The sequence below is a fragment of the Pongo abelii genome, chromosome 7, assembly GCF_028885655.2.
Source record: "Pongo abelii isolate AG06213 chromosome 7, NHGRI_mPonAbe1-v2.0_pri, whole genome shotgun sequence".
NCBI lineage: Eukaryota > Metazoa > Chordata > Mammalia > Primates > Hominidae > Pongo > Pongo abelii.
Window position 1 is genome coordinate 8,624,190 of NC_071992.2, and position 18,902 is coordinate 8,643,091.

Below are 18,902 nucleotides of genomic sequence, written 5' to 3' on the forward strand. Positions count from 1 at the left end.
TTAGCAGTAGCCTAATGCTATGTCACAATGCCTATGTGATTTTCCTCACTTCCTCTCATCACATAGGCATTTTATCATCTTACATCAGCACAAGAAGAAGAGTGAGCACAGCACAATAAGATATTTTGTGGGAGACAGAATTCACATTCACATAACTTTTATAGTATTGTTATTATAGCATATTGTTATAATTGTTCTATTTTATTATTAGTTATTTTTATTAAAATCTTACTGTGCCAAATTTATAAATTTAACTTTATTATAGGTCTGCCTGTATAGAAAAAAAGCACAGTATATATAGATTTCTGCATTATCCACTGTTTCAAGCATCTACTGGGGGTCTTGGAACACAGCCCCATGAATAAGGGATAACTACTATATATTGTAAAGTTAAAGTATAAACCTAACATCTAGAGTTCATTTATTTCTTCAGCAAATATACCTTTAGCATTGATGGCCTGCTAGACTTTGAGCCCAATACTGGTGTAAAATGATAAATAAGACAGTCATGGAATCTGTACTCGGATCTCACAGTCTAATCATAGAGACACAACTAATTTATATAGCTACAATTGTGACAAGTGCTATGAAAAAAAGGAATGGGTGCTCTGAAAATGTGTAATGGGAAGGAAGACCATCTCTTCACAGAGGATACAGAAACTGCTTCCTTCTGCATCTCCCACTGTTGGCTAGAATACATTTCTGTTTATTAGGTTTGTTATTTGGAAAGGCTGCATACTGAATCTGTAATTCTGAGGGTCAGACAGCGACATTTCAATTGCAGCTGAGAGTATGGCGTTGCAGAACAACCACAGATCAGGAAGATGAGAAGAGTAACATGATGACCCTAAAGAAATACCAAACCCAGGAGGCAGAAGAAAGAGCCATCTAGTCCTAGCATGGAGCATACTGTACTTCTCCATTTTGTAGTCCCAGAGCACCATGTGGCCTTAGGGGAATATATGGATGAAAAGAAAAAGCTGGTGTGCTGGCTTTTTAAACCACAAACTTGTTTTCAAATGATGCACAGATCTCCCCACTTTATCCCCAAAGTCTATGAACTAGGTCAGCTCCCAACTCGTGGCACCCACAGTGAACCAGACACTGAGACAGGGGAGCTCTAGATAACAAGAGATGATCTCTGACAGTTGTTGAAATTCTTCTTTACCTCTTAGAGCAAAACTCAGAGGCTGTCCTGTTCTGATACTTAAGTACAGTCAGGAATTGCTTGTAGTTGGTGACCTAGTCAGTGAACCAGGTCCTTATCAATAGTGAGAGAATAATAGTAATAGTCCGTTCTGGGGAAAAGAATGTGGCACTACAGTGGTCTTGGGGTTTTTTAACTTTGGCTTTGTAAGCAACATTATTTTTGCTTGGGTTAAAGCCTCTTCCAGCTGTTTATCAACATAGATAAAAGTATATTGCTTTATTATTTCTTCTTGAGTCATATTCAATGCTTTCTTTGCATGGGCAATGCCAATATCCCATTGAGCATGTCCTCTCTGAGGTTGAGGTTTCCAGGTCTTTTGTTTCTCAGAGTGATTGCTGGCTTGTTTGGGAGCCTCAGCCAGTAATTCTTTATACTGTTTATGACCTTTATACTCCCATACCTGTTTTTCACAAACCCATGCCCTCACTAGCTGGTTGCTAAGAAATTGGACATGATATGACCAGGAACCCCTTGTGTCAATTTTAGTATGAACTTCCAGCTGGTTCTCACTTGAAACCAAGGTAGGAACACAAAGTAGAAATGATAGATTACTGCCTTGGGCTTTTTTTGTTTGATGGGTGGTTTACTACTGATTCTATTTCAGATCTCATTATTGGTTTGTTCAGGCATTCAATTTCTTTCTAGTTCAATCTTGGGAGGTTGTACTTTTCCAGGAATTTATCAATTTCTTCTAGGCTTTGTAGCATGAATGCATGCAGATGCTCCTAATAGTCTCTGACAGTTTTTTGCATTTCTTTTGCGTCAGTGGTAATATTCTCTTTCTCATTTCTGATTGTGTTTATTTGGATCTTCTTTTTTTAGTCTAGCTAGCAGTCTAAATAAGCAGACTTATTCATTCTTTTAAAGAGCCAACTTTTGGTTTCATTAATCTTTTGTATTGGTTCATGTCTCTATTTCATTCAGTTCAGCTCTGATTTTGGTTATTTCTTTCCTCGGCTGTTTTGGGTTGATTTGCTCTTGTTTTTTTAGTTCTTCTAAGTGTGATGTTAGGTTCTTAATTTGAGATCTTTCTAACTTTTTAGTGTAGGCATTTTCAGGCTATAAATGTTCCTCTTAACACTGCTTTAGTGTCTCAGGGATTCTGGTATTGGACCTTTGTTTTCATCGGTTTCAATGAACTTCTTTTTTTTTTTTTAGACAATGTCTCACTCTATCACCCAGGCTTGAGTGCAGCAGGACAACCACAGCTTACTGTAGTCCCAGCCCCTTAGGCTCAAGCAATTCTCCCACCTCGACCTCCCAAGTAGTTGGGACTACAGTCGTGCACCATCACACCTGGTTAATTTTTTTTTTAATCTTGTAGAGACAGAGTCCCACCATGTTGCACAAGCTGGCCTTAAACTCCTGGACTCAAGCGATCTACCTTCCTTAACCTTTCAAAGTGCTAGCATGACAGGTGTGAGCCACTGCACCTGGCCCAGTTTCAAAGAATTTCTTGATTTCTGCCTTCATTTCATCCTTTACCCAAAAGTCATTAAGGAGCATATTGTTTAATTTCCATGTACTTTTATCATTTTGAGAGATCTTCTTGATATTGATTTCTATCTTTATTGCATAGCGGTCTGAGAATGTTACTGGTATAAGTTCTTTTTAATTTGTTAAGAATTGCTTTATGGCCAAGAAGGTGGTTGATCTTAGAGCATGTGCCATGTACAGATGACAAGAATGTGTATTCTGTTGGTGTGCAGTGGAATGCTCCATAGATGTCTGTTAAGTCCATTTGGTCAAGGGTTGAGTTTAGGTCCTCAATATCTTTATTTGTTTTCTGCCACAATGGTATGCTTAACACTGTCAGTGGGGTGTCAATGTCTCTCATTATTATTGTGTGGTTATCTAAGTCTCTTCATAGGTCTCTAAGAACTTGTTTTATAAATCTCAGTGCTCCAATGTTGGGTGTATATATATTTAGGATTATTAAGTCTTCTTTTTGAATTGAACACTTTACCATTTTGTAATGCCTTTCTTTGTCCTTTTTGATCATTATTGCTTTTAGTCTGTTTTGTCTGAAATAAGAATAGCAACTACTGTTCTTTTTCTTTCCCATTTGCTTGCTAGATCTTTCTCCATCCCTTTACTTTGAGGCTATGAATGTCATTGCATGTGAGATCTCTTGATGACAACATACAGCTGTGGCCCAGCCTTTCTACTCCTGAATATTTGCAAAAGAAAAATGAAAGCATATATCCATACCATGACTTGTATATGAATGTCCATAGCAGCTTTATTTACAATAGCCAAAAACTGGAAATAATCAAACGTCCATCAATACGTGACTGGATAAACACACGGATGTATATCCATGCAATAGTGCTCAGCAATGAAAAGGAATGAACAACTAACTCATATTATAGCAAGGAGGAATCTCAAATAATTATGCTGAGTAAAAGAAACACAAGAAAGAGTATAGAATATATTACTCTATTCACATAAAATTGCAAGAAAATACAAAGTAATCTACAGTGTCAGCAGAAAAGTTGTGGCCTGGAGACTGAGGTGAAAGAGAATCAGGAGGGGAATATTACAAAAGGCATGAAGAAATGTTAGGGGGAATGGATCTGTTCATTATTTTGAATGTGACGATAGTTTCACAAATGTATAGATATGGCAAAAGTTATCCGATTGTACACTTTACTGTTTGAAGTTTATTGTATGTCATTTATACTTCAATAAAAATGTTTTTTTAAATAGTGACAATTATTTTAAATAACCTTGACAAAATATTGTGCAGCATTTAAAAATACTATTTATGAAGTTTATAGTGATACTGATATATAGTGTATATCAAGTTACAAAAGCAGGATATCTAATTATAAGAATATTGTTTACAGCTATGTAAAACAAAATATTAAACAACAAACTAGGCATAAATGAAACTTTATTTAGAATGACAGTTTGTCTCTGAGAAGAGAAGTTCAAGTGTAACTTGTCCATCCTTGTCATGTTTAATATTTTACCAATATGCTAAAATTAGCATTTACATTTTCATTGTAACAAAAGCCTATCAAATTTTAATTTTATTCATTTAATAGAGTAAGAGCACATAGTTCTCTGGCATCCATGTACTTTTGGAAAAACTGGGTGGGAGAACAGTGTCTTTGTCAATAGGAAAAGCTGTCAAACAAGAAAGCACTGTCCAGTTTTTTCCTCAGATGAGCATTGCCAACACAGCTGCCTCAGGGGTGTTCAGTGTAGCATATCTACCTGAAGCTAGGCATACCCCAGCCCTGAGAGGTTTGTATAGGACTGTGTGCTCAACCCCTTCTCTCTATTCCCTGACAGCCAACGTCAGACCCTGCCACTAGCCTCCTCAACAGAAGTTCCCAGCCATGAAGCCTCTCCTCGTTATGTTTGTCTTTCTTTTCCTTTGGGATCCAGTGCTGGCAGGTAAAACTGGCATATTTTGGGGGTTAGGGGTGCTTCATATAGAAGAACAGTGCCACTAAACAACCCAATAAACATACTCCACCCATGGGCCATTTAATTTTCAAACTAGAAGAAAGCATCAACTACTTTTGATGTCAGCAAGACCTGGGCTTGAATCTGGCTGTCCAACTTGTTAACTATATAGCTTTGGACAAAGGTCTAAGCTTCTCTGAACCTTAGTTTCCTTTTTTTTTTTTTTTTTTTGGCTGAACTGATCAGCACCAATGAGCCTTAGTTTCTTCATTTGAAAAATGGAAATGAATAGTCTCACAAGGATTAAATCGGATCATGTATGGAATATGTCCGTACATAATATGAAAAGTACCTGGCTCATGAGAGCTATCATTGTATTTTCATTAGTAATGCCCAACCTGTCTTCCTGCTGTTATTTTGTCTCTAATTCAAGAACGTATCTAAGTATAATAGTCAAAACCAGAAAATAGTGACAACACAATTTGTTAATTTTCTAATATACTGAAATTTCCTACAGTTAATGTACTATTTGTGAATCCATTAGTTACATGAGGAAACAGATTTAGAATGGCTAGTTTCAAGAGAATCACTGAGCTTTCTGCGATAGAAGAAATGCCTGATCAGATGAGATAGCAGCCAGGGAGACATGACAGAGAGTGTGAGTGGCCCTGTACTCTAGCTTCACCATATCCTTTCTGACTTTAGCAATCTTATCTTGAAAATTCTTTTCACTCAGTGTTACTGAATCAGTCCAGTCAGATTGGTTCATCTGCCTAGATGGACTGAAGTGTTTACCTGAAGTATTCTCCAGGCAAATGAATCAGATGTTCAGGTTATGTGACTCACCAGGCTAAATTTAAGAATTCATGGTATCATGGCCTCTTAAAGCTGTTGATGGAACCAATTCCACTATGGTTTGTGGCAATGGATTTGTGGCCTCCAGACAAAGAACCCCATCTAGTGTACAATATTCCCTTCAATTCCTTTTGCATTCTCATAACTTGTCATTCCCATCAAAATTTCTTGTCTCATTTCATAGACCATTATATTTCATCTTCCCAAAAGTGTTACAGATTGTCCTCTAGGGCTCCTGTCTTGCAAACTAAGTAACACTGATCCCTTCTTGTTCCTGTAGGACAATTAACTTCCAGGGCATTATGACTCAGATAGGGTATGTGTTTGCTCAAAATTTCTGCGGATTCCTTGAGCTTCAATAAGACTTCTCAAATCTGCAGAATTGATTTCATCCTCCTCCAAACTCACAAGACCATTCCACATTGCAAATACATCACTGCACTTGTCATGTTTTTTCCTCTCTCAGAGATATTTTATATTTCTTCTCTTTTTGTCTAGAATGAAAATTCATTGAGGTTAAACTCTATATCATACTCAAATCTGTACCCCAACAGTCCTTGATTCACAGGATTTATAAAAATTGGTTTATGAATAATAATGAGTAAGGAATTATTTAAAAAATAATGAGTGAATGACTATGTGAATAGCTAGCTTGATTGTTTGGGTTATATTCATTGACAAATTCAGGGAAACTTCCAAATTATTAGTTGTTTTAGTCAGCTTGGGCTGCGATAACAAAATTCCGCAGACTGTGGCTTAGACAAAATTTATTTTCTCATAGTTCCAGAAGATGAGAAATCCAAGATCAAGGTGCTAGCTGATTCAATTTCTGATTAGGGCTTGCTTTCAAGCTTTTAGATGGCCATCTTTTTGCTGTGAGCTTCACTAACAAGACCATCAATCCTATTGGATTAGCCTATCAATCTTATTGGATTAGGGTTCCACCATCATGACCTCATTTAACTTACATTGCTTCATGAAGGCCCTATCTCCAAAGACAGTCACATCAGGGGTTAAGGTTTCAGCATATGAATTTTGGGGTGACACAATTCAGCCCCTACCACTAATTATTTTTTTCAGTTACAGGATCAATTATCATAACCAAATCTCCTTGGAATCCAGTTGGATAAAAATTGAGGGACTAGCAATTTTATGGTCCAAAAAGACCTGTAGTGAATTGTCTTTCTACTCATTTTCCTTCCAGGTATAAATTCATTATCATCAGAAATGCACAAGAAATGCTATAAAAAGGGCATCTGCAGACTTGAATGCTATAAGAGTGAAATGTTAGTTGCCTACTGTATGTTTCAGCTGGAGTGCTGTGTCAAAGGAAATCCTGCACCCTGACATAAGAAACCAGTGAATGGCCACTATCCTAAAGGCCCTTGATTCTATCATCTTTCACAAAACCAGGGAATTTAGATCAAACTGTGATACCATGATATGTCCATGACTACTGGTTTTTAGCATTTTTATAAGCCAGCAGACTCTTGTGGTCTTAAATTTAAAGAGCTGAGCTTTAGCTTTCTTTAAAAGAGCTTGGTTTTTCACAAAAACAATGTAGAAGATATTTTCTCACTTCAAAGTGGTGTCCAGTGTGCTCATCAGCACCTGTTTCTCCCTCTAATCATAGAGGATATTCTTATTATTTAGAGAGGCTTCAAGAGAAACAAATTTTGACATCTAAGTCATGTCCTACCTTCACTTCAGCTTCCCATTTCCCATTTCTGTGAAATTCCCAACTTTAGAGAAGCAGATTTGCCATGGCCTTCTGACAACCTTGTACATCTCTCACATAAACCACACAGGCAGGGCTTCATTACAGGCTGGCCTAAGTCTGAACTGAGTCTGACCCTGAAATTCCTTTGGAACAGGAGAGGCCATCTTGTGATGGGCTAGCACAAAGTAATTTCTCATCCACCTCCCTAGTTTCAGTTGAGCAATGGAACTTCCCACCTGAGCCCCTAGGGTTCAGCTACAGGCTATAAGATGACCATCCTGTGGTTTAGTGTTGGTTCCTTAGCAGCAGAGTGATGCCACCTCTGCTGCCCATCATCTGACCCTTCTGGATGGGTGTCATCCTGTGGCTTAAGGGCTAACACCATGCTGATCTTGCTTTGCTATATGTGTAACTAATAAACTGCCTAAATCCATTTGGACTCACGGTTTTCTTTACCAATAAACTTTATGAAGGTGTAACAGGAAAACTTAGCAACTTCTGTCATGTTGCTTCTGGCCCTACTAGCTATGCTGGTGAATTCTTGCTTCATTTTTCAACAACATTCACTCTTATGGATGCATGAATGTGTGAGTTCTGTATCTGCTGTTCAGGCTAAAGACTGGGTGGCAAAGGAGAGTAGATTCTGGCTGTGGAGCAACTTTCATGATCTTCAGTGATGGATATGGCTCAGGCTCTCTAGTGATGTGGGATTGACAGTGTGGGGCTCTTGCCGCAAATAGCCAGTTGCTGATGTGGTACAAGGATAAGGATACAGTATCTTAGTTCTGGGGCTGAGATGACAGTGCTGCCTGCCCAACCACACATGGCTGCTGGGAAGGGATGAAAAGAGAACAGCTGGAGAAAAAGCATGATGGGTTGTAAGGAGTTCTGTACTTCCAGCAAATGTCCAACCTTTGAGCAAATTCAGTGTTGGTGTCTTTGGAGAGGAAGATACTAAAAATCCAGTGGAATATGTCCTCTCTGAGGCCCAGACTCCGTATATAGACTGTAGAGAAGTTTGGTTAAAATTGAATGGGATCAGAGATGGCCTGGAATTGTAACTATCGTTACTAAGTGTGCAGAGTAAATGCATCCAGACATGGCCAGGAAAACTGCCACTGAGGGAGGTAGAGGGGTCCCTACCGGAAGAGCACCAAATCTTCTGAAACTTTGGCCTCATAACATCGTGGACAGTCTTAGGCTTGCTTTTCATCTCACTCCTCCTAGTTGGGTGCAAGTTCTCTACACATACAGATAAAGAGAAACCTGTAAACAATCCAGCCTGCTGACACTCTGAAGAATGAGGTGTGATGACACTTTACAGACTAAGTAGAAAGCTGATCCCCAAAGCCAGGGAGAGAGTCTACATTCTCTGTGCTAGAAAGTACTCTCTGCAATCTGGTTAAGCTCTGCATGGACAGAACTTTCCACTGCTTCATGATATCAAAATAAGGCTATTACATCAGGGCCAGGCAACCTCTATGCCTTAGACTCTGCTCTACTATTTGCACCAGCCAATATTAAACCTCCTTATCCCACCTCCCGGCTCCTTCCCATGGAAATTTGCTAATCCTGCACTGCCTTCACCTTACCCTTGACAAGCCATATACCCTGTCAGGAAATGAACTCTGTAACAACCAAGGTAGCTGCAAACTTTATTCTTTTGAGAGAAAATGTGTTTGTTATATGCCCACCCTCCAGCTTTGCTGAAGGAACCTGAACAGATATTCACTAACTTTGGTTGGTCTCTGTCCATTGACACTTCCAAAAGAAACCCAATTCCAAGATCCAAAGCTTTTTAAAACATAACTTAAGTATTTACCAAATCTATCTGTATAGAAAGAAAATGGGGAAGGGATTTGTCACAATACGGAGCAAACTCTCTTCAAAATACTTTCTGAATATCGTTCCCTGAAATCTTACACATTCAGTAGTGAAAACTGCATTGTCTAAAAGCAACATCTAGCATTTATCTGGGATATCTAGAATTTGTAATAGAGATTCTGAGAAGCCTCAAAGGTAAGAACAAGCTCTGTCTTTAGGGAAACTCATTTTTACTTAGAGCTAATTTTTGACATTTTTTCCAGTTTTATTGAGATATGATTGCCTAATAAATGTTGCACTCTGAAAGTCTGCACTGAATGCTAAGCAGGGGTGAGCTGACTACTCAGAGCCCAGCCTCAACATCAATCACCCAAATTCCACCAAAGAAGAAAAATCAGAGATCATCATGGTCCATGAGTTGAGCCTCCGAGGGCATCATGCTTCAGCTGATCCCTTCGGGTCTGTGTGTCTACAGTGGTCCTGTGGCATCAGACACCTGCACGTGCTCATTTCAAACCACCCCCTTATCAAAAAAAAGAAAAAAAAAATACAGGGAAGGACATTGCAAAAGTTCACAAAACAATATAAATTCAATGAAATTAACATAAAAATAGAAAACAAAAGAGAAAACTGGGTGAAGGGAAAAAGCAGATATTCTTTCACCAGATGTCAAAAGTATCTAATGCTTAAAAAAGCTAAAAACCCCAACCCTTTTCTTGCAGTTTCTAAGGCCATGGTCACTCCAGCCTGATGGAGATGCTGCTGTAACTTTGACAGTGGGGTGCAGAAAAGACACAAATCTCTCCAGCAGCATTCAGAGAGGACTGAAACATTTACAATTACTTTTGCTGAAAACCCACACAAGAAACAAGAATACTAAATTATCACACACAAACAGCATAATGTATTGACCCTGTAGCCCACTGGATGTGGACTCTGAGTCAGTGGGCAGCATCTCTGAGGGGGCCACAGGTGTCAATCTCACTCTCCAAGTCCCAGGACAGCCATGAGGAGGGTCCACAATTTAGGCTTAGAGACCTATATCCCCAGAAATTTTACTGGGATGAATGACAGAATCACATGGGTGCCATTGAGATATCGGTTCGTCCCGATGCAGCAAACTGTTTCAGGACCATGATTCGACAGAACAGCCCTGCAGAGCCCCCTTGGTGTATAGGCACATCTCACATCTATTCTGTGGTGGTAAGATATATTCCCAGTACACTTTCTGTATGCTTAAGATATCCAGAGTTAGTGTCTGTTACTTGAAACCAAGAATTCTGGCCAGGTGTGGTGGCTCACACCTGTAATCCCAGCACTTTGGGAAGCCGAGGTGGGCAGATCATCTGAGGTCAGGAGTTCGATACTAGCCTGGCCAACATGGTGAAACTCCATCTCTACAAAAATACAAAAACTAGCCGGGCTGGTCTTGAACTCCTGACCTCAGGTGATCCATCCACCTCGACCTCCCAAAGTGCTGGGATTACAGATAGACCCACCGCAACTGGCCAAATCACATCTTTTCAAAAGTACTCAGCTGTCAAATAATAATCACTGAGGACTCCCCATCCTGTGTCTGTCAAGTTACATTAAAGGGTTCAGATCTGGAGCCACGGCACTTTTCCAAAAGCCAGCATCTCTGCCTTTCAAGTTCCAGGTATGCAGAAGCTCAGCTTTTGTTCAACAAACATCAGACTCCTCTTACCACCCAGTTCCTGATGTTGCATCTCAAGAACTCCAAAAACCATGCTGGAAACAACCATTTTTAGTGGAATGAGCAAGTGAGATGAGAGGAGTGAAAAGGAGAGGGCGCTGTTTTATTATTGCCTCTGTGGGGCCCTTCTAGAAACCAGTTCAACTTCTCCCTCTGGTCATTGGTCTGGGAGTGAGGGGACTTGAGAAGAGCAATCAACTTCTGCACAACAGAACCAGGTCATGTTGTGTCCCCCGAGATCATTATGATGTCCACCATCACTGAGACGGTGTCAGACCCTAAGAAAGGCAGGATTCTGTTAGCGACTAGCTGTCCCTACCATTGGATGTTCAGAGATCCCGAATAAGAGCAGAGGTCTCATCAGTTTCCTGAAACTGGCCTTTGGCAGGGAACACATGTCTCCCATCTCCACAATAACTGCCCACTGTGCTGGGCTCATGCCCAGACATCCCAGCAGATGGGACAGAGCAAGGCATGGCTGCTGAGTCACAGGCAGACCCTGAGGTTCAGGCTTGGCCTATTGGAAAGTATGGTCAGCCACAGCGGTATAGAAGCTAAATTCCCTGCCTTTGTTCCCCCGACCATCGAGCAATAGTGAGCTCCACCTGTCAGATCCGGGTGCTGGGTTATCCCCACAAAACCTTGGTAGAAGCCTCTGCTGCTTAGTCCTTCTCCGCTAGCACCAGCAGAGAGCTTCTGACCCGATCAGGCAGGAAAGGCTGGAGTCAACCTGTTGGGACAACAGTGCCTTCTTTATCTGCTGGTGCTTTGGTTTGGGGACACAGACAGGTTTTTTCTCAAATTATGAGATATCCCAGCTCTTCTTAGCCCACTCATCTGCTTCTGAGGACAAAAGCAATTCCATCGCACAGAGTTGATGGGAGTAGCAGTTCCTTAAGCTCCCTCCAAATGATACCTGATTGCTTCATATTGCAGCATGTTTCACAAGCTGTGCCAACACTCACAGTTTGGGGTTTAAGCAGGCAATGCCAATGGCCACATGCTGAAGGGACAATGACTTAGTATTCTAGACCTCAGTCATGGCTTCTTCTTTTTTTTTTTCTTTTTTGAGATGGAGTCTCGCTCTGTCACCAGGCTGGAGTGAAGTGGTGCGATCTTGGCTGACTGCAACCTCCACCTCCCAGGTACAAGCAACTTTCCTGCCTCAGCCTCCTAAGTAGCTGGGACTATGGGCAAGTGCTACCACGTCCAACTAATTTTTTTGTATTTTTAGTTGAGAAGGGGTTTCACTGTGTTGGCCAGGCTGGTCTTGAGCCCTTGAACTCAGGTGATCCACCGGCCTCGACCTCCCAAAGTGCTGGGATTACTGGCATGAGCCACCGTGCCCAGCCTATGTCATGGCTTCTTAACTCAGGCTGGAATCACGACCAGTGCACAATACAGGAGTAATTGACTGTGAGCATGAGGTGTTCAGATGGATTCCTCACCCTGATTCCTGAGGTTGTATGTGAGAAAGTCTTCCAATCTTGTTCTCTATAATTGGAGCAAATTGGCCGGGTGCAGTGGCTCACTCCTGTAATCCCAGCACTTTGGGAGGCCAAGGCAGGCAGATCACGAGGTCAGGAAATCGAGACCATCCTGGCTAACACGATGAAACCACATCTCTACAAAAAATACAAAAAATTAGCCAGCTGTGGTGGTGGGCGCCTGTAGTCCCAGCTACTCCGGAGGCTGAGACAGAGAATGGCGTGAACCCAGGAGGCAGAGCTTGCAGTGAGCCGAGATCACACCACTGCACTCCATCCAGCCTGGGCAACAGAGCGAGACTCTGTCTCAAAAAAAAAAAAAAAAAAATGGAGCAAATTGGCTGGGTGCAGTGGCTCATGCCTGTAATCCCAGCACTTTGGGAGGCCAACGCGGGCAGATCACGAGGTCAGGAGTTCAAGACCAGCCTGGCCAACATGGTGAAACCCGGTCTCTACTAAAAATACCAAAATTAGCTGGGCATGGTGGCAGGTGCCTGTAATCCCAGCTACTTGGGAGGCTGAAGCAGGAGAATTGCTTGAACCTGGAAAGCAGAGGTTGCAGTGAGCCAAGATGGCACTACTGCACTCTAGCCTGGGAGAGAAAACAAGACTCCATCTCAAAAAAAAATATTGAAGCAGATTACTCAACTAATTGCCAACCCATCAGGGGACCTGATAGTGTAAAATCTTTCATAATTAAAGTACAGGTGTAAAAGCTAACATTCAGAGCAGGCAAGACATTTTCCCAGGACCACACAACTCATCAGTGTGCAAAACTGGGATTCAAACACAAATCTAGCCACTCCCTTTCTGCTTCCTGATCTGTAACATGAAGCCTCGGTCTCTCTGAGAGCACTGCTGTAACAGGAAGGGGAAGAGGTGAACTGCAACTTTCTGGAGATGCGGAGTCAGGTTAGAAAAGCATGGGTCAAGATGTCAGGAGAAATCCACCCTTCAAACCAGATCATGAGGCAGGGATCCTTAAGCTCATAGCCTGGTACTTTGACAGGACCTTACAGGTTGAACCTCGTCCGAGAATTTCCCTTCCCAGTATCCGGACACGAGATTTCTAGCTTCTGTCTGGTTTTCTCCACAGGTTAGCACTGCTCAGCTCTGCTCAACTGAGGAGCTAGACAAGAGAGGAATTGAGAAGAAGGAGAAGCTGCAGAAGAAACTGACTTTTCCTTCAACTGCCCTGGAGTTAGCTCACTCCCAGAGGGATAAAAGACCTTCAATCAAGTTCTTGGGGCTGCACTTGATGGTGCTTTTCCTCCCACAACCTCAGGGGCAGGCTGACTCTCAGGTGTCTGGCCGGCTCCAGCTTGAGTCCTGACAGGAGCAACCTGTATCTTGATGGCCTTCAATGGGCCTGGAAAAGGGCAGAAGGAGTACAAATGTTGCTGGTGTCCCAGGTCTCTTTCACAGACCAAAAACTCCCTGGAGTGGGGAAAGGTGTTTATTGGATATGGCAGAATATCGAAAGTCTTACACTCTCTCCTTGTATACTCACAAGGCCCGGTCATCTGTAGCTGGCCTCCTGACACTGAGCAGGTGTTCTGTATAGGATGTTCCCTTCACACACACCAGAAATAAGTGGCTTTCTGACTTTACAGCCAGATATCTTGTGGGCTTGGTAACCACAATCTAAATTGCTTCTAGGGAACCCGGCCAAATAAACTTTCTGAACTTCTATTTGCTGGGTTTGTTTCATCTCAAATGCTGAGAACTGTGAGCCAGGCCCAAATATAAAAGCCCCTTGGGGCTGAGTGCCATGGTTCATGCCTGTAATCCCAGCACTTTGGAACTCCAAAGTGGGGCAGACTGCTTGAGCACAGGCGTTTAAGGCCAGCCTGGGCAACATGGCTGTATCTACAAACAATACAAAACTTAGCCAGGTGTGGTGGCTCGCACCAGTACTCCCAGCTACTCAGGAGGCTGAGGTGGGGGGATTGCTTGAGCCTGCAGAGATTGAGGCTGCAGTGAGCCATGATTGCACCACTGCACACAGCCTGGGTGAGACACCAAGACCCTGTCCCAAAAATTAAAATTAAAAAAGCCCCTCAGGAGACCCAGCCTAATATTACTGAACATACTTGTGCTTTTCTTCACCTTTGCTCTAGGGGAATCTAAAATCCCTCCCAGTTCTGCAATTCCCTGCTGTGGGCTCAGAAGCCTTAGTTATTCTGGAAGCAGCAAGAGGTTCATTTTAGGCCAAAATCTATTTATTCTTCTCTCAATGTCTCAAAGGAAAATGGAAGGTAATGCAATGCTCCACATCTTCATTGAGGAAGAACATGATATTTCCCCTTTGTTTCTCTAAAGGAAAGGATGCTTAGGCAAGTGTCTAAGCCATGAAGATCCCCCACCCTCACTCTCGCTCTCCTTCTCTTAGTCCCCTCTGTTTCATGTAAAGCAGAATCTTTGGAGGATACACAGAATAATTACAAATAAATACGGGGTTGTGCTGGCCCAGGTTATGCTGACTTTCTGCTCAGCCCATGGCAAACCACCATGGCTAAGAACTCATTCTCCACACCCCTCTGCCCACTTAGCCCAGGCTGCATCCTGACCTGTGCCTGCAGGACACTGGTGTGGGACTCAAGAAATATCTGATGACAGAGTGCATGAGAGGCAGTAGGGACAGGGCAAGTGGGGAGCACATGCTGCTCCCAGGGCTGCTGGCTGCCTGTCCTGGGAACAGGGGCCTGGGATGCCATCCAAATCTCATCCGTGGCCACAGGGCCATGGGCTGGTTTTGAGTGGGCTTTAGTATTGAACAGCTGGATCTCAAACCTGATTCTTCCTGAGCCACTTGTTAGCTGGATGATAGGAATGAGTCATTTAACCTCTTTCAGCTTCAATGTGCTCTTCCCTAAAACAGGGATAATAAGAGAAGTTAATTCACAGGACTGTTGGGAGGATTAAGTGAGCTTAAAAAGTACTGATCATGACGGTTGGCAAATAGCAAGTGCTCGATGAGTATTAACCAGTAAGTAAGCACTCAGCAGGTAGTAGCTGTTGCTGCTGCTGCTGCTGCTGTTATTTGGAAGTGGTTTTTGCCTTCTAATTCTTGCCGAATTATCTTCTCACTGCACCACATCAATGGCACAACGGGTCAAGGCAGCCACCTCCAGTGCCCCGTAGGCTCAGATTCACTAACCGTTAGAAGGACCTGTTCCTAGATGTACCCATTAATGGACAGGAGAGTCTGTGGCCCACCCATTAGGGACAGAGTTCCCACAGCCATCCTGTCTTCCCAGCCACAGCAGCGCCCCTCCCCCACAATCACCCTTCCCTTGGCAGCCTCACACCAGCCTGCTAGGAGGTCGTGTGGCTCATGAGCAAAGCCCAGGTCTGGGAGTCGGCGGTTTCCTCACCCATGCACTGACCATCTCTGTGACTCTAGGCACATCACCTCAACTACCTGCAATGTGAAGGGTTGGACTGAGGTACCATGGTACTCTCTACTAAGGAAGAAAGAGGGCACCAGTCTAGAAAACATCTGGAGACAGTAGACGGTGCCCAGGAAGCACCAGCTCATGACTAGCGTGGAGGCATTGCAGAAATACACAGCGCAGAGCCCTCCCCAGGACCCCTGGGCCCCCAGCTGAGTGTCCAGGGAGCCAAGGAACTGCACCTGAAGGCTTCTCCCAACAGCACTCTTGAGCTAGGCCCTCACCCACAGAGCACGGCAGGATTCATGAGCTGCTTTCACATAACGTGGACAGAGTTCATTATTCCATTTTCTTTTAGAGAAGGAAACCACAGCTCAAACAGTAAAATGATCTATACAAAGACATATAGCTAGAGAGTAGGGGAGCTGGGGCGTCCAGGCAGCTGTCTTGACTCACAGTCTAGTGCTCTTTCCATTTGAATGCTGTGAAAAACGAAGAACTAGGTTGATTATTTTGGCCTAAGCTGTATCACCTACTAAAATCTAATCCCAACCCCATCTCCCCAAACTCTCTTGCTGCCTGGAATGTGTCCAGAAAGTACTCATGGGCTCAAAGATCGAACTTCCAGGGAAGAGAGATGGACATTGCAATTTCTGCCCAGAACTTCAGGACACATATTCCACATCCAACCCTGGGGACCTCCCAAGACAAGTGAGCTCACTCCTCTTCTCAGCCCTCACTCCGCTCCGATCTCCAGGCTAAAGCACCCAGCTGCTCTGATTTCCAGGACACTGCTCAGAGCTGTGTCTGAGCGGCCCCCACTCCTGCTGCGCTCCCATTTGTTTCAAGCAGGATATTTTACATCTGGTCCAGCCTGAAGACAGAGAAAGAATGGGATGCTCTTGTCTCTAATCTCAGATTCCAAAATTCCATGAATACAGCTTGAAACCAAACTCATTTTGTGGGAGTCGCACCACCGACTACTAATATGAATTTTCCATCTACAAAAGCCAGTCATGCTTTGTCTCAAAGACTTCATCCTGGGATTCCTGTCTTGAGTTGTGTAAGTTTGGGGCAATAATGAGTAAACTATGAAGTGGAGTAGGTCAAGGTTTATAGGCTTCTGCCCTTGTCTACTGCTGGTTACTTCCTCCTTTACCAGAGCACCTGCCACCCCACTCTCAGCAATGTTCATCTCAAAGAGGCTGAGACAAGCTGAATCCACAAGGGAATCTCAATTGTAAGGATCAACAAACTTTTTCTGTGAAGGCCAGAGAGTAAATATTGTAGGCTTTGCAGGGCATGCGGTCCACATCACAACTACTCAGCTCTACGATGGAGTGAAAGTAGCCATAGACAATATATGAGTGAAGCCGTGTTTCAATAAAACTTTACTTATACAAACAGACAGTTGTCAGATTTAGCCCACAGGGTGCAGTTTGCCAACTCCTACTCCAATGGGACATTTCAGCTTCTGTGGCCTACCACAGAGTGCCATACAGAGAAGCTTGCACCAAGACTCTGCCCTCAAGCAGCTTCTAATCTACACGTTTGTGAAAGATGAGTAAGTATAGGAAGGGGGAACATGCAATAATATTCTTTCATATCATCACAGCTTTTCCATTCACTCCTAGAGGGTTTGCCCTGCACTCGCTGTGTGCCAGGCACTGTGCTCGGCCCGTGGGAAGGTAGAGATGAAGTCCCCATGCTGCCCCAGGGAGTATCCCACTCCCATTGGAGCTCTGTGAACAAGGCTCTGGTCTTCTCTCCAGGAATACCAAAGGGAGCACAGACACCAGAGGGCAAAGGAGGAATAGCAAGAAGGGAGTGCCTGAATCATCCACAAACCTTCTGTCCTCAGCCCTCCAGTGTGAATTTGGATGAGTTATGAACTCTAAATCTCAGCTTCTACTCCTATTTGAGGAAACAATGCTTATCCCCAAGGACTGTTATGGAGCTTAAATGACACATTTGCAAAGCACAGGGCCTGACACATGTTAGATGCTTACTAGTTGATACTTTTGTTTCCTTAACTATGAAAGAATAAAAAACACTTCCCAATGGGGCCGTGCAGGATGGATCAATCCTGTAATCCCAGCATTTGGGAGGCCAGGGTGGGAGGACCACTTGAACCTAGGAGGTCAAAACCAGCCTAGGCAACATAGCAAGACCCTGTCTCAAAAAAATTTTTTTTTAATTTAAAAATAATTTTAAAATTTTTCAAAAAGCTTTCCGATGAACACTACTCCTGACAATTCCATGCAATTCTGAGCAGTGTTATTCCCTCTAGAGCAAGAATAAAGCATCCCAAAATGCCAAATTTCATTTGTTTATTCATTCATTCAGGTATTCATCTTACAAACATATAATTCACACCTACTATGTAAGTAGACACCCTCCAAAAAGCCTGGAGGTCTGTCCTCTTTGACTTTACAGCATAATAGAGATGATAAACTAAAAAATAAATAAAAATAAACAAGTTAATAATTACAAAAATGGCAATTGTTTTGAAGGAAGAGTGGAGGGAAAGATTTATATATGTACATGTACGAACATGTGTACATACATACACACGTGTAATGTGCTGCACAACATACGTACCACACACAGATCAAGGTATCAGATGTTCCCACAACCCCAGAAAAGTCCCTCATGCCATTCTCAGGCATTAACCCTATCAGAGACAGCTACTACTCTAAATTATGTGACCATCAGTGAATTTTGTCTGTGGCTGAACTTGGCGTTAACGGAATCACACTATGTGCAGTCTCGTGTGACTGGTTTCTTTTGGTCAAGGTTATGTTTATTAGGTTCATTCTGCTTGTGAAAGAGCAGTTCATTCTTTTTTATTACTGTCTATACCACAGTGTGTCTGTTCTCCTATTGATGAGCATTTGGCTTGCCTCCACTTTTTCATTATTAAAAATAGAGCTATTGGCAGGGGGTGGTGGCTCATGCCTGTAATCCTAGCACTTTAGGAGCCCAAAGTGGGTGAGTTCCCTGAGGTCAGGAGTTCAAGACCAGCCTGGCCAACACGGTGAAATGCCGTCTCTACTAAAAATACAAAAAATTAGCTGGGTGTGGTGGCATGTGCCTGTAGTCCCAGCTACTTGGGAGGCTGAGGCAGGAGTACTGCTTGGACCAAGGAAGTGGAGGCTGCAGTGAGCCAAGATCATGCCATTGCACTCCAGCCTGGGCAACATGAGTGAAACTGTGACTAAATAAATAAATAAATCGGGCCTTTCTTTACCCAACCCCAACCCCAAGGTGGCACTCATCA

General features: G+C 42.9%; 2 protein-coding genes across 2 annotated transcripts in view; one reads left to right on the plus strand and one right to left on the minus strand.

Moving 5' to 3' along the window:
• Window positions 1-18,902, minus strand: part of LOC134761888 (chitobiosyldiphosphodolichol beta-mannosyltransferase-like) — a 966,630-nt gene that overhangs the window by 740,545 nt on the left and 207,183 nt on the right. The gene's annotated exons all lie outside the window — the stretch shown is intronic.
• On the plus strand, window positions 4,558-6,829 carry DEFB134 (defensin beta 134). Its single transcript, XM_024251658.2, has 2 exons — window positions 4,558-4,615; window positions 6,687-6,829. Exons 1-2 carry the CDS (start codon window positions 4,558-4,560, stop codon window positions 6,827-6,829), a joined length of 201 nt encoding a protein of 66 aa, XP_024107426.2.